Consider the following 14,514-nt stretch of genomic DNA (forward strand, 5'->3'; position numbering starts at 1 on the left):
GTGATGAAATGGAAAATCAAAAGGCACAGTTTTAGTTAAGGCCCGGAGTCTCAGGCCAAAAAAAATCTCAGATAAACAGAGGCAAAGAATCGTTAAATCAATTCAACCCTAACCTACAGACATGGTCCAAAGACCTATAAGATCTTGCTGCATATGGTGTCACTGTGCTCTATTCAACTATTCAGTGGACTTTAATGATGCTAATTAGGACTAATGCGGCAGGATCCTATTCTGTGCATATGCCAAGAACAGTCGCTTGAAGTTAAACTTTTGTTCTATGTGAATAACAAGCAGCGGTATGCACAATTGCTACCCACAGTTAAATGTTGGTGTTCCATCAGTCTATGGAGCTGTGTGGGCAATATTGTTAAAGTCAAAGGGTGCAAAGATTCCAGTCAATATTAGCAAATACTTAAGGAAAAGGTTCAAGAATCAGTGACAAAGTTAAAAATGCACTGGGACTGAAGATATCAACAAGACGATGACCCTAAAAACAGCTCACATCTTACTAAGGCATTCATGCAGAAGCACAGTATAATGTTCTATAATGGTCCTCTCAATCTCCAGATCTGAATATCATTGAAAATATGTGTTAAGATTTAAAGCACCATCCAATGTGACTCGACCTAAGATTTTTTTGAAAAGAATAATGGTTAAAAATTCCTACAACGAAAATCCAGAGTTTTATTGGAAGCTTATTGCAACATCCATTGCAACCTGGTCATCCTGATAGGGGCATTACCACATGTGCGGTCCCTTTTAAAAGTTTCTTAGTTTTCCTCTTGTTGAGGAGTTTTTCCTTGCCCTCGTGGAGGTTTTAGATCAGGGGATGGTGTAATAACAGTATGTGGTTTGCAATAATCACTAGTCTGACTCTTTGTGATTGAGGGCTATACAAATAAACATGACTTGACTGTAGAAAGCGTTTAAAGGCTATATTTCTGCAAAAGGGGCATCTACTAAATATCGATATCATTTTTATTTTGGGGTTCCCAAATGCATGCACCTTTTTGTTTACGTAATTATTCCACACTGTAAATCCTATAAACTTAATTTAAAGTCACTAATTATCACTGTTAGCCTGCTATATATGCAACCGAAATATCTGATCAGAACAACCAATAATTTCTAAATGGAAAGTCTTGAAAATTATCAGGGGTGCCCAAAACATTCTTATACGTCTGTATTAGGTGTACTGTAATAAACAGAAAACATTGTGTGTTTAAGAAGCAGAACAAAATTAAACATATTTGGTCTATTAACCAATTCATGTTAGAGTCAAGCTAACCAGAACTGGAGATGGTTGGTGAACCAATACCCAGTAATGGTGGAAATGCCTGCCTTTTTCTGGATATTGGTACTCGCAACAGTAGCTGATACTAGTTTCGGCTACCTAAAGTAAACAAGTAACAATAATTTGGGGAACAATTTTGATAAGGTTCTGCTTCTACCAATCAGTCATACCTTTTTGCGGGTGATTTGGTGATTACGTGTTTGTTGCAAAAAAATAAAAGTGAAAAATTGAATATATAAAATATGAACGAAAAGTCTAAACTATCTGGATATAGGTACCTATGTAGGAGTTATCAGATGCTGCACCCATTGATTATTTGAAACAAGGCACCCAATAGCTTGAGGGACTGTGGTAGATGAATTTAGAAGTTTATGAGTCATTGTATGTATTCATCTGTAAAACCATCATTACTGGTAGGATTAACATCTTATGGTTGATGGCAAAATGTGACATGCTAGCAAAATGACTTGGTCGACTGCAAACAAACATGTAGCTGTTGAGGGAGAGTGAATACTTTACACAATGATAGCAGTGGACGGAAGTTTCAGAATTAAAATACATCAGTCAGTCCTCAAGGAAACCACAAAGCAGCCATGCATGGGCTACAGAATGGCCAATAATTAGCAAACTATGCCAAGCAGATACCAAAAGCAAAATGTACACATGTCACCATCATCACTAACCCACTTTTGAGTACGCGCATGGCAACACACAAGGTACAAGTGCAGCAGCACCCCAATACCTAAAGATCTGTCTCCTCTTTTGAGAGCTAGAGCAGTAGCCCTCGGTGGAAAGCCTGTTGGGGGTTAATATTAAAAAAGGCTGGCATTACCAGACAGTAGTTGACAACAGGTTTAGGAGAGAGGTAATGTGTGGGGAGGGGGAGTAAATAGCAAAGCAAACAACTTTGGGGGGATAAAATGGGGGAGGAAATCCAATAAAATGTAAATTAATAAAACATGCACACAAAAGATGTATATACATATTGAATCGATTGCATTAAATAGGACCAAAACTAAAATAAAAAAAATTGTCAAAAGGGCTAAAGATATTTAGTGACTAAACCAACATTTGTTGAATGACAATCACAACAAAAGAACAAGGGCAAGAGGCAACACATTATCTTACCTGTTGTCGTTGATGTATCCATTCTGAGAGGACTGTAAAAAAAAGGACACCTGCACATTATGAAAGGCTTCATTCACCCTGAACCACTGTCAAATTTTACAATTATGCAACAAATGGTACAGATTAAATGCATCACTTTCAGTTTTTATCATACAACTTGGTCATGTCAAGTCATGTTTATTTGTATAACCTTTTCTAAACTATTATGTGATTACATAATCCAGATTAATGCAGATTCATAAGGGAAAGTGGCTTGAAGAACAACTGAAGCCACATTTAAGAGTAGACCATTTGAATGGGGCATTTCTAAACCTGTTGTATGTCAATGGACCAGAAGCTATAGCCTTTTGTGTTTGCTTTCCTAAATTTAAGGTCCAAAACTTACTTCTCGAGCAAATATCCGATCTCGTACCCGCTGATATTCTTCCTCTCGCTCCTCGATAGATTTGCTACGCCGGCCATCCTGCAGTGGGACACGGATCTAATATGGGCAAAGGAGAAACTTTCCATGAGATCATGTATGGGAACTTTATTTATGACAACATGAAAACAATAGAAACAATATTCAGTACCAAGAGCATGTATCTTACTTGATTGTCATCCTTGTCCATGCTGGCATCATCCCTCTTAAGTATGAATTTCTTCTGGAAGTCCATGTTGCGCTCATCCTTGATGTGTTCTGAGAACCTTTGCTCAGGGCTACAATATGAAATGTATGTGTTCAGCACCGAGAAAGAAACCACCCACCGTTAAGCGAGGTCCTGTATAGGAGATGCTTACATGCGTGTGTTTGCAGTCTTGTTGATGATGACTGCCTTGCCAGTCTGGTCCACGTTGTGATCCATGCCAAAGTAAGCAGCCACACGATGAAGCAACATGCGGTGATATGATGTCATCTGAGGAAACTTCTTGTACTGGTTACTATGAGCAACCAAAAAAGAAAGGTACCATAAGTGTACAGGCTTAATAAAATTAAAATACTTTCATAAAGGCTCAAATTGCCATCTTGTGTCAATGAAGAATCAGAAATATGACTGGCAAAGTGATGACAGGCAGAGGTTTAGGTTTGCAAAAATGTCTCGCTTAAAAAAAATGACTTACTTGTCATCATTGATGAAATCTAGGATATCTTGTTCTAACTTGAGCAGCATCATTCTATCCCTGCATGGAAACGCAGACGTTGAAGAAAGAGCAGAACTTGGATTTGATTATTAGCTTATTTTTCCATTCAAAAACACACATCTTGCTTTTGGTAAACAAATTCTGCTCTTTTGCGTTTTGAAGAGTTGCTTTTAAGAACTTTATAAACAATCTCTGGGGGATACCGATCCATCCTTCCTTCTCAAAGTCTTCCATTTTGTTCATTTTAAGCAGCAAAAAAACATTGAAACAAATGTTCAAACGCTAAGCACTGCCAGACAGGTCATGTATTCCACTTTTTTAATTCTGAATTTAAACAACGGAAAGTTTATTTAACATATGTGACATTGTGGTGGCAGGGCAGAAACCATTTACCTCCAAAATAATACGTTTTAGGGAGATCCCAAAACAGCACAACTAACATCAAATCATCGAGGGAAGGGCATTTTTAATAAATATATATTTGTCAATAATTTGTAAAAAAAAAAAAAAATGTGTGTGTATATATATATATATATATATATATATATATATATATTGTTGCCATTAGATTTGACTGTTGAAGTTTAGTTTCTTAAAAAATATCTTTAAATGAAAATGAAAACTTTATTTCGAACATTAGAAAATAATAACAGGACCAAAACAATGACTCAACAACAAAAATAATGTTAACATGTTCAAAAAGGGGTATTAAGAAGCAGACGCTTACTTTCCCAACACCTTCATCTTCCTATTAATTTCACAGATAGCTCCTCTTTTGTGCCTAAATATAATAAAACCTCACGGATATACATATTACATAGGTCGAATATCAATAATTACAATAACAACAATAGTCACGTATGTGATAAACTAATCATGGTAGTGCACATCGTTTAATGTTATAATACTACTAGTCCCTAAATATCATTGAGGCACCATTGATAATAACAACAATAGCAATAACAGTTATGATATAATAATAGTAACGATAAACAAGGTTTTCTTATTACATAATAAATAAAATATATTTATAAATATGTAATTTTACCAAGTAGTGAGTGGCATAAGGTTATTTCAGGCCAATGCAGACAGGACAAAGCAACAAATAAATAGATTAATAGACTAACCTGGGATTGTTTTTCAGTGTGTTGACAAGAAACTCATGCACGTCAATACCCGTTGAGTCAGTGTATTCCTGACTGGAGTCTGAAAATTTAAAAGCAGGGAAAAAAGTTATAGAACTCATTTGTCAGAGGTTGTGTATGTGCATGCACTCGTTTAAAAAAAAAACATTAAAATGGTAGTATCTGTCCAAAAATCTAGGGATCTTGAATCCCAAAATAACAAAACATGTTTAAATTATTAAATGATTTATTTTGTAGGCTATTGACATTGTACTAAAACCTGATTCCGCAAACCAAAATAGTGTAATCTGAAATACCAGTGAAATAAAGATTGCATTTGAAATTATGTTTGTTTTTTTAGTATGTAATATAAAGGTTATAATGTGTGCAAATCGTATTTCTGATTAGAAACTAGCAAATGAAAGTGTCTATTTCACAAACGAAAAACGATTCATATTGTCTATAACCACTGTGTAGCCAAGAAGAGGAGAAAACATCAGGAACTGTCAAGCACACTCTCCTGTGTCTTTACCCGTGCGCACATACACGTGCTAATTCGTGAGATTGTTTTCGACCATTTTATTCGTCGCTAGACAGCCGGGGCATCCATTTGATCTATACCGCGCTTAAGGCCAATGCCCAATGTCTAAGCAAGGCAGATAATAAGAGAGGAAGAGCAAAACTAATTTTCTCAAGAAATATATTACCTTTATCATGTGATTCATGTGGCTAGTGAAATTACAAAGGGGGTATCATTGAATAACACTTGTAAGCATGTGTGTCTTTAGTTTCAGTATAAGGGGAATACCAAATAAAAAAATATATTTTAAAAAGGATGCTTATCAAAAATTCTCATGCTGGAATTAAGAGAACCACTGGTCTCACAATGGATTTAACGAGTTTGCCCCATTTCCCACGAAGTCAGTCAAGGCCTTACTACTATCAGTTTGCAAGTATTGTATACCAAACAATGTTCTACAGTGAGGTGCTGTGTTAGGCTTGATAAAAATACGGTACTTTGTTTTTACACTTGTGTTGGAAAATAAACTATAAGACAGTAACACATGTGCAGCATGTAAAACATGTAGTGATACTTTTATGTTAACACAAACGACTACAAGTAATGGAGCATCAAATAGCAGAGGTCCAAAAATGTCTGTTTGCCGGACTGCCCACAGCACAAGCAAGCCAGATGATGAACTGGAGTGGTCCGGCAATTATAGCATGTTTAAAACACAGCCTTTTTCCGCCTTAGCTAAACCAGCTGTGTTTGAGTCACAGACCCGTGGCAGAGCAAGCCAGGTAACCAAAACAATCCTATTGCAATGGTGTGATAAAGAACTATTTCAGATGTTCCGCTGCAGGATTGCCTTGTGCTACTGGCTTGATTTGGCTTTGATTTGTAGGGTAGGCAGGCTCATTATTTCTAAGCAAGATGCCAAGGGTGTGATGCCCAGAGTAGGTTGCCAAGTATACCACTATAACGGCCTTTTATTTAAGTGTCACGTTTTAAAAATACCTTCAGATGTACATCCTTAAGTGTACCTAAACGCACGTTAATTACACTATGCTGGTTTCATGGTAAAATCCATGATTTATTCCCGGGTAAGCCTTGGTCATGAACTTACCACGTGACAACATCTTCCGTGGAGCCTTGTCCTTTTTCTCCTTCTCTTCATTGTCGTACTCATCTTTAGACGATTTCTCCTCTTCCTTGTCTGACGGACAGCTGATATGAAGCTGGATGATATCCTAAATGAAGAAAAAAACACACAGAGTTGCATGAATTTCAAATAACACTGACAGTATTGATAGTCAAAGACGATGTGATACCGATTCAGGAGGCCCATCACTGGAGAAGAGACCAGACGATTCCTCACATACCGCCAGACTCCTCACCAGCTTCAGTTTAGCATTAGACTGGTGAAGTCAATACATTTCATTAGTTATTTATTAGGAGTTGGTCAACCATTTTTTTAACGGCAACAAGGAGTTAGGACTGAAGAAAGGTTGATCTGTTAAGTGTTGAAAGAGTCAAAACAAAACGTTTTTCAGGAAAGAGGATGGCCTCGTCACATGGCAAGGCTAAATGCAGCAGAGCTCATTAGGACACACTTTCCTGTGGCAGATTATGGACACTTGAAGCAAATGAGGGTGATCCAATTGAGAAGACTGTCATCCATTAAGCTTTAACATTTTAACAAGAGGCATGGTGCCCGTTTAACCCCTTAATGTTGCTGTACAATTGGCCTAAAGTCCCAATCCAAGACGTAGTCAAAGTAAATTGAATGCTGTTCTTGAACGAACCATTTGGAGAATATGGACGGTTTTGGTCTCTTTTGAAAGGTAAGACTGAAGTTTTGGTTGCAAACTGAAATAATCACTGCAAGTGCAACTAACATTGAGTAATCTAAGTTGGAACAGATAGAATTAGAATGTTTTTATTCTTGTCTTTTTTTTTTGCAATGAAATGGCTGCAGATGAGCAAAGCATCAGTATCCTAGGTGAGGCAATAGTTTGAAGCTTTACCTGGTACCAGATTTGATTATAATCTGAAAAACTAAACATAGTATTTTACACATTTTTAGAGTAGTTTTAGGCCTTTCCAAAAGTGGCCATTTGGAGACTGTGTGAATGTAAATGATTGACTTCTCTTTCTAGGGAATCAAATCAATGATTGCGCACCCTTGCGCATAAAAATGGTGCATAAAATGCACCACAAATCGACTTGCGCATGTTTAATTTTGGCTCTGATTTGAAAACACATTGAAAAAAAAATCTAGATTATTTTTCCTGGAAAGTTGATTGGCTAACCAATGTGTCAATCATCATTCGAATCGGTTACGGGCTGAAGATATTCAGACCTATTGGGAGGCAATATCAGTTTTATCAAACAGGCCGGTATAGGCTAATGCGGGCTGGGGACCGTGAAAAAAAGCCCGCTATTGGCCGGGAAAGCGGTCAAATAAAAGGGGAGAGGGTGTCTACCATATCGGGAATAATTTTACGAGTGCGTTTATTTTTACAAGGTAGTTTTGGAGCGAAAGGAACAGATTTCAAGAGGAAACATCGAACGAAGCAGACGCCGTTTTAGGCAGATTTATATTTATTTGTTGGCATTGTTGTGTTTTGGAATAAATATTTTACACGGCTGGATTCTATGGATTGGCCTTGATGTAACGAAGCCATTCTCGAAATCATTCAAAGAATTTAACGCCAGCTTTATAGTGTTTGGGTATCTTGTTTCAGACTGATCGTGATGTTTCGGCGAGGATTACATTTTTTAATCATATATTGAGTTCAAGCTTTACAATGATCTGTGGCATGACGTATTTCAGTGACTGGTTACATTGTACAAACACATATTTGTTTATCACATACACGTCAACAACAGAAAAGTTAAAAGGTCACCAGTGTCATGTTCAGAAGTAAATATAGCAGATTGGTCATCTTGCATGACTAATGAGCAGGAGTATATAACAGCGTACGGGCAGAAGTATCAAACAGCATCATAACACATTTACCTTGGCCCTTTTCCTGCTATGATTGTGGTTGGGAGCTCGTTTCTGCAAGACAATTTCCCAGAAAATATTTCAACAATTTGTATTAAATACAATTGTTCAACTTAACTGTACAAAATAGTACAAAATACTTTAGAATGTTATGAGCACTTGAGTAGCTATTTAGAACAAGCAATGAAATCAGAGTAATAAAAATATGATGCAACTTCGAGATTAACACTGTATAATAAACTAAGCTTTTGAACTGTGGTAGAAATAGGAATAAGTACACTTTGTAAACTCTGCATTACCTACCTGTACATCCTGCGGGGAGCTATCCTCAAGCTCCGGACCCTCTCCTGTGCCAGCCTGCGGCTGAGGAGAGGTCTTTCCCTGTCCGCAAGGCTCAATGATTGGCCCACTCTCTTCGTCCTGCTGGATGTCTGGTGTCAGGCTGACTGACATCTTCTTCTGGGAAAGGGTGGGAGAGAGGGAAGGGGTTGGGTGCGAGACCCAGGAGTCTCTGAAATGAGTAACAAACAAAAACAGCATTAAAACAATGTTTTGGTTTTTGATATGTATATGTTTACCTCTGAGTAGTATTAGATCGCCTGTCCTCCTTGAACGGAAAATGTCGCTGGGTTACACTTTAGAGGAAGATGGGGTGAAGAAGCCACTAGGGTAGCGTGCTGGGACGGAGTGCAGCAGGAGGCGGATTGCAGGCCATAGTAGGATTCAGCCTTCTGGGTTGGGCTGGAGAGGAAAATGTTTAGTTTGTTTTAAATGCTCATTACACTACACTAACAATCTTGAGAGACCAAGTTGCCGGACAAAAATGGGAGATGATTGGGTTGCATTGCATGTTGCTTTAACAATAGGTGTCGTAATGTAAAGAGTAAGATACTCAATAAAAGGTCAAGTATATTTTTTTCCGCAACCATGCTTTGTTTCTGTTTTTTTCAGATGTTGGCACCTAGTTGCACAGTGCTGTCTCTCCCAGGTCATTCTTCTAAATGTCTTGGACTAATTGATGTTGACTTGACTATACAGAGGTACACCTCTATACGAGCATCTCCAAACACGCAAATGTACGTATTCGAGTTTTTTTTAAACAAAACTTTTCCCCATTATACAGAGGAAACTCCAGTTCATGATCAGTCCCAGTGGCTACCACTAGAGACCGCTCACCGCTCTTTACTGCTTACCGACAGCATTAGCTCTTACAGTTTGTGTATGCAAACTACTACATGCAAAAAAAAAGTGCCATGAAAATGTATGCTCATTTAATGTTAGAGTAACGTTTTAAGTGTACAGTGAATGGTTGGGTATCATAAACAGTATCTTGATCTCAAACTTGTCAACCTCTGCCAATTGCTTCCCTTATTAATAATTGCAAACTCTCCCTATTCATGAGATAAAAAAATCTTACAAACACAATGCGACATCTATTTACTCCCATCAAGACAGATCATGTAGAATACCGCAACAATATTAGCAATTTAAAATTACTTCGTGGTCTGCTACTAGTGACAGAGAAAATCTGAATTAAAGACAAAATGGGCAAAACGAAATCAGTCGTTTTTTTTAATTCCCATATAAAAACTGGAATGCAGTGTACACAGTTTGAAATGATAAAAAAAACGTATGAGATATGGGGAAAATGTATACCTTGAAAAGTATCTCTGAATCCTATGCGTCTGGCTCCCTCACTCTGCAGGACGCGCACACATTTGTTTTGGTGCTTATAAAAAAACCCTCATTTTATTTTGTAAATATCTTATTTATTTCATTAATGTACTTTTATGAATGCAGTTTGAGTGATCAGGAAGATGTGTGTTATAGCTGTTCACTCTGATGCTTTGGGGAGGCTTGTTACACAAGCAGTTATGAGCACGATCCTTAACGAATTAAGCTCATAAGAATTAATTTTATAAATGTAATTCAACCATTACTATGTGTTGAGAGCGAAAACACCAAATTGATACCCAAATTGTGCTGTGTCTTGTCTTATAGAAATCCCTGTAACTGTACCAAATGTTATACTATAATCTAATCAAGGGTATAGTTACAGCAATCAGGCGACGTGAAGCACCAGCAGACCAGCCACCACCTTAGCTCTCCTTAGAGGCCTCTTGTGTGTCTCCCAGCAACTCAGTGCAGCAACATGGTCGCTCTTCCACTCAGGAGGCCTGAATAGTCCAAATAGAAAAGAGGAAGACACGCGTGACGTCATGTTTCGCAAATATACACAGACCTAGCCGATGACTCATCTCTGCTGCCTGCTGCTGCATTCAGAGTGCAGGACATAGAAGGAACGCGTTTACATTCCTCACATCAGGTTTTTATACTATCATTTATGAAAAGAATTACTCTTACCATTTTTTGAATGCGTCCAGGCTCACTTTTCTATCACCAAAAATACAATTATATTGATGTGGTTTAGCTGTGGTGGCTAGCAGAGCCATTGATCCATCTTAACCCTGCAGACTATTTAACATGCATGCACAAACAGCAGTTACCTGCATGCGCTGTACGATCATCAGTGATAAGAACACCCGAGGCAGGGTTTCCCAGAGCAGGGAGAACCCAGGCAATGTTTCAGCAACTGCGTCACAGTGGCAACATTGACCGTGACGCTCGCAGCTAGGCTTACACAAGACTCCCACGATTTTCCTTATAGAGAGTTTTCACCGAGTCTTCACTGTTGCAGTACTTTCTCTTGTGGTTATGTTTTTAAATATTGAAATAGGAAATCATAGATTTGATATAAAGTCAGTTGTTCTTTGTAATGCTCTGGAAGTAACGGGAGAGAACAAGAAATACAGTGTTAACTCATAAGAGCTTAATTTGTTCCAGGATCGATCTTGTTGCTACTTTCTCATGTAATGAGAGAATTTTCTCAATAAGAATTAATCAAAAATTAATTGTTATGCTATTGTCCTCCCAAAAGCAAACAAGTGAAACCTATATAATTATAAAAACATATTTTATCCATCAATTTTCCTTTGCTCATATCTGGGGCTGGGTAGCAAGAACAGCAGCCTCAGCAGAGAAGCCCATACCTCCACCATCCCCAGCCACTTCACCCATCTCATCTGACAGAATCCCGAGTAGTTCCTAGGTCAACCTTGAGACTTAGACTTAAGTCAATCATCAAACCGTGGCTTAGAGTGTCCTGGTGCCAGGTGCACATATGGACACTCTTATGTTTGAACATGGTGTGTGTTATCGACAAGCCGCAACAGGCACAGAGGTCCAATAACAAAACACCACTCAGGTTTAGATCAGGGTGGCCGTACCTCCAAATCACCCTCCTTCAGGTCTCACTGTCATTTCCCACATGAACGTTGAAGTCCCCCAGTAGTATGACAGAGCCCCCAGGGGGCGTGGTCTCAAGCACACTATTCAAGTACTCTAAGAGGGAGGGTACTCTGAACTACTGTTTGGTGCATAAGCTAAGACAACATTCAGGACCCGTTCCCCAACTCAAAGGCGAAGGGTGTCTTCGCTCTCATCTACCTGGGTGAACCCCAACGTACAAGCGCCAAGCTGTGGGGCCACCAATATGCCTACACCGGCTCTGCGCCTCTTGCCACAGGCAACTCGAGAGGAAAAGAGACCAATCCCTATTGAGACAGCATTCAAATCACTATGAAACACAATCAAATAGTAATCATAATAAATACACTAAAAGGATTACAAAATAAAATGCAGGCTTATTATGAGAGCCATAGCAAATGTTTGGCATGCTGCAGAGGAAGGGGCGGTTACAAGGACTCGCAGCTAAGATCGCATACCTGTCAATTTATACATTTTCCCAGTATTTCAATCATTTTTAATCACTTCACAATTGTGTACGACATATATATTTTTTTTTTCTACCAGAAACTTCTTTTAAAAAAAAGACCGATCTCGTCATTTCGGCTATAATTCAGATAGTCTCAATCCCTGGAAGCAGATGACAACGTTATCATAGTTAACTAATATTGTTGCAGTAATCTACAGTCCGTCTTTCTGTGAGGAGGTGCCGCATTGTTTGTAAGCTTCATTATCGCTTAATAAAGAATAGGCTTTGCAATCATTGTTAAAGGGAGAAATTGGCGAAGGTTGAAAGTATGAGATCAAAAGAAGATCGACTGTTAGTCAGTGTTTACATATGTCACGTACCTTTAAATGATTGGACACAAAAAATGACAGCAATTTTTTTTTGCCTGTGGTAGTTTGCTTGGCAAACTGGTCAAGCTGATGCTGATGGTAAGCAGTCAAGGAGTGTCTCGAGTGGTAGCCTTCTGAACTGCTCATGAACTGAAGGTAATTTTGTTCAAACAAAAAAAAAACACTCATATAGCAAAATTCTAGTGTTACGAGGTGCTCGTATGAAGATGTATCAATGTAGGTGGTGACTGTGTGTCACTGAAGGCTATTAAATAAAAATTAAAAACGTTCTAAGGGTAAAATTTTGAGGGTTGCATTCATATCAGTCCTCGGGGGCACGCAGCAAAAATAGTGCGCTTATGAATAAACCAGCTTCACCAAGTCCCTCCTCCTCCACCCCAATTATCTTTCATGTTCCCTCCTCACACTCCGCCTGCTTCCCGCAACACACTCGCTGCTACTGGCACACTGGGTTGCTGGGGAGACGGCAACGTCATTCTCAAATGCTGCCATTTCTGTTAAAGCAGTACAAGTGCGGGGTGGGCATCTGCGGAAAGATGGCAAAAATAAATACTTGGCTCGTACCGCGCGCTGACAGGAACATTGATAACGGTGGTGAGCAATAAGGATGAGCAGTCAAGTATGCGTGTGGCAGCATTCAGATTTGTGCAACGGTCTTGGTGCATGAAGAAAACAAACAAAAAGGAGTCCAAAAATGAATATGCTCAAATGGAAAAGGAAATGACATGCCTTGTTGTCATAATATTAATGACATGAAAGCTTTCCCTTAAAACTAAATAACAATCATTTGTTCATGGCGCACCCCACAGATTCAAGTTACCACGACAACCAGAGCAAATTAAGACCATCACTTAAAGTACGTTCTTGGTATTAGGTGCTAAAACAAACAGATAATATTTAGGCTTTAATACAGGAATACATATTTTTGTGATGCATAAAGGGGGAAAACCTCAGTTTCCCCTTTTAGGATGAATGAGCCTTGATTTTACGAATTAGCATTTTCATGGAGTTTTGTACCTATGCATGTTCTTAAGATACAATTTAGGATTGTTTGAGGATATTTGTATTCAATTGTGTAAGCATTGTTCAAAAAATATTTTCTTGTTGCATGTAAAATATTAATGAGTGATTTGGTTCAAGCACCATTTCTCTGGGTAGTTCAGGTATTTATTTTCCTACTGCGACCTAATATTTGATTTTTAGGCCACCTATGTTGAAACTGAGTGGCTCTTTTGTTGTCTGGATAATCATGAAGCACATAAAAACATTTCCGCAAGACGTCTTGAATCCAAGTTCGAGTTGACAGGGTGTGACTTGGTCCAAACAGAAAATCAACTGAATGATCTGATCAACTCTCCATGAATGAAAAAAAAATGAGTACAATGGCAAACACAACACGCGTTGCTACAGAAATCTATTTTATGGCTCTGTATTAAAGTTGGAAACCAGACTACATGCAACTCAGATCCTTCCATTTGAATAAAAAGCCACTGGAGAAATTTTGGGGGAGTATTTTTTTGGCAAAGCTATACTAGGAAGCGTGATTGGGAACCTTCCTATGAACTCAAAGCTCAAGTTGCAAAATCAGCAACTTTCTAATTTCAACCTATTCTGCACAAACTTCAAAGCAATTCTTATTTCTTTGATGTTTCACCATGTTTGTGTTGATACAAACATTGAACAAGCTTAAAATACAACTGTGACATTTTGTGTAAAAAGGTGACCTTGTGTATATTTGGTGTTAGAATGGAGCAAATGCATTTGTTTACTAGTAATCAGTGTAATTTGAATACAGTGTTAAGACCTTAAGGTGAACTTCTATTCAACTCATATAAGGACTTTAGTAGCAAAGAATTCTCATCTGTTTTGATGGTGAAACAGTGCTACATTTCTATCAAATCACCTTTTTAATTACAGTATGTGAAAACTAGAGTGTAATGAATTAATAAATGAATTGTAAGTCATTAATTATTCCGTCGTTCTTTAATTAACTCGGAATCATATCACATCAATCAAGCAATTGTAATTCCTGGGCTTGAGACTCTGTAAATAACAATGTCTAAAGCAGGGGGTCTCCAATGTGCTAAGGACAGCTGAAATGCCCACGGACCCGTTCTGCAAATAGCTCACCATAGTCATTGTGATTTTTCTATCCAAATGTTTAGTTAAG

General features: G+C 38.2%; 1 protein-coding gene across 11 annotated transcripts in view; it reads right to left on the minus strand.

Moving 5' to 3' along the window:
- r3hdm2 (R3H domain containing 2) overlaps positions 1 to 14,514 on the minus strand; it is a 53,998-nt gene that overhangs the window by 15,571 nt on the left and 23,913 nt on the right. For 5 of the 11 annotated variants that reach the window (XM_088338812.1, XM_088338807.1, XM_088338811.1 and 2 more), the window contains 13 exons: positions 10,238 to 10,357; positions 8,759 to 8,921; positions 8,484 to 8,691; positions 8,193 to 8,234; positions 6,502 to 6,588; positions 6,297 to 6,420; positions 4,672 to 4,750; positions 3,524 to 3,583; positions 3,203 to 3,343; positions 3,013 to 3,121; positions 2,808 to 2,903; positions 2,423 to 2,472; positions 2,037 to 2,090 (listed from right to left, as the gene is read on the minus strand). In XM_088338812.1, coding sequence (XP_088194938.1) covers positions 2,037 to 2,090; positions 2,423 to 2,472; positions 2,808 to 2,903; positions 3,013 to 3,121; positions 3,203 to 3,343; positions 3,524 to 3,583; positions 4,672 to 4,750; positions 6,297 to 6,420; positions 6,502 to 6,588; positions 8,193 to 8,234; positions 8,484 to 8,633 — 992 coding nt within the window. In that variant the 5' untranslated portion in view covers positions 8,634 to 8,691; positions 8,759 to 8,921; positions 10,238 to 10,357. The remainder of the gene's footprint in view (positions 1 to 2,036; positions 2,091 to 2,422; positions 2,473 to 2,807; positions 2,904 to 3,012; positions 3,122 to 3,202; positions 3,344 to 3,523; positions 3,584 to 4,671; positions 4,751 to 6,296; positions 6,421 to 6,501; positions 6,589 to 8,192; positions 8,235 to 8,483; positions 8,692 to 8,758; positions 8,922 to 10,237; positions 10,358 to 14,514) is intronic. The other 6 variants (XM_088338813.1, XM_088338809.1, XM_088338810.1 and 3 more) reach the window with 4 other exon arrangements.

Source organism: Urocampus carinirostris, chromosome 6 (assembly GCF_059441175.1).
Source record: "Urocampus carinirostris isolate Australia breed hairy pipefish chromosome 6, RoL_Ucar_1.0, whole genome shotgun sequence".
In the NCBI taxonomy this organism is placed as follows: domain Eukaryota; kingdom Metazoa; phylum Chordata; class Actinopteri; order Syngnathiformes; family Syngnathidae; genus Urocampus; species Urocampus carinirostris.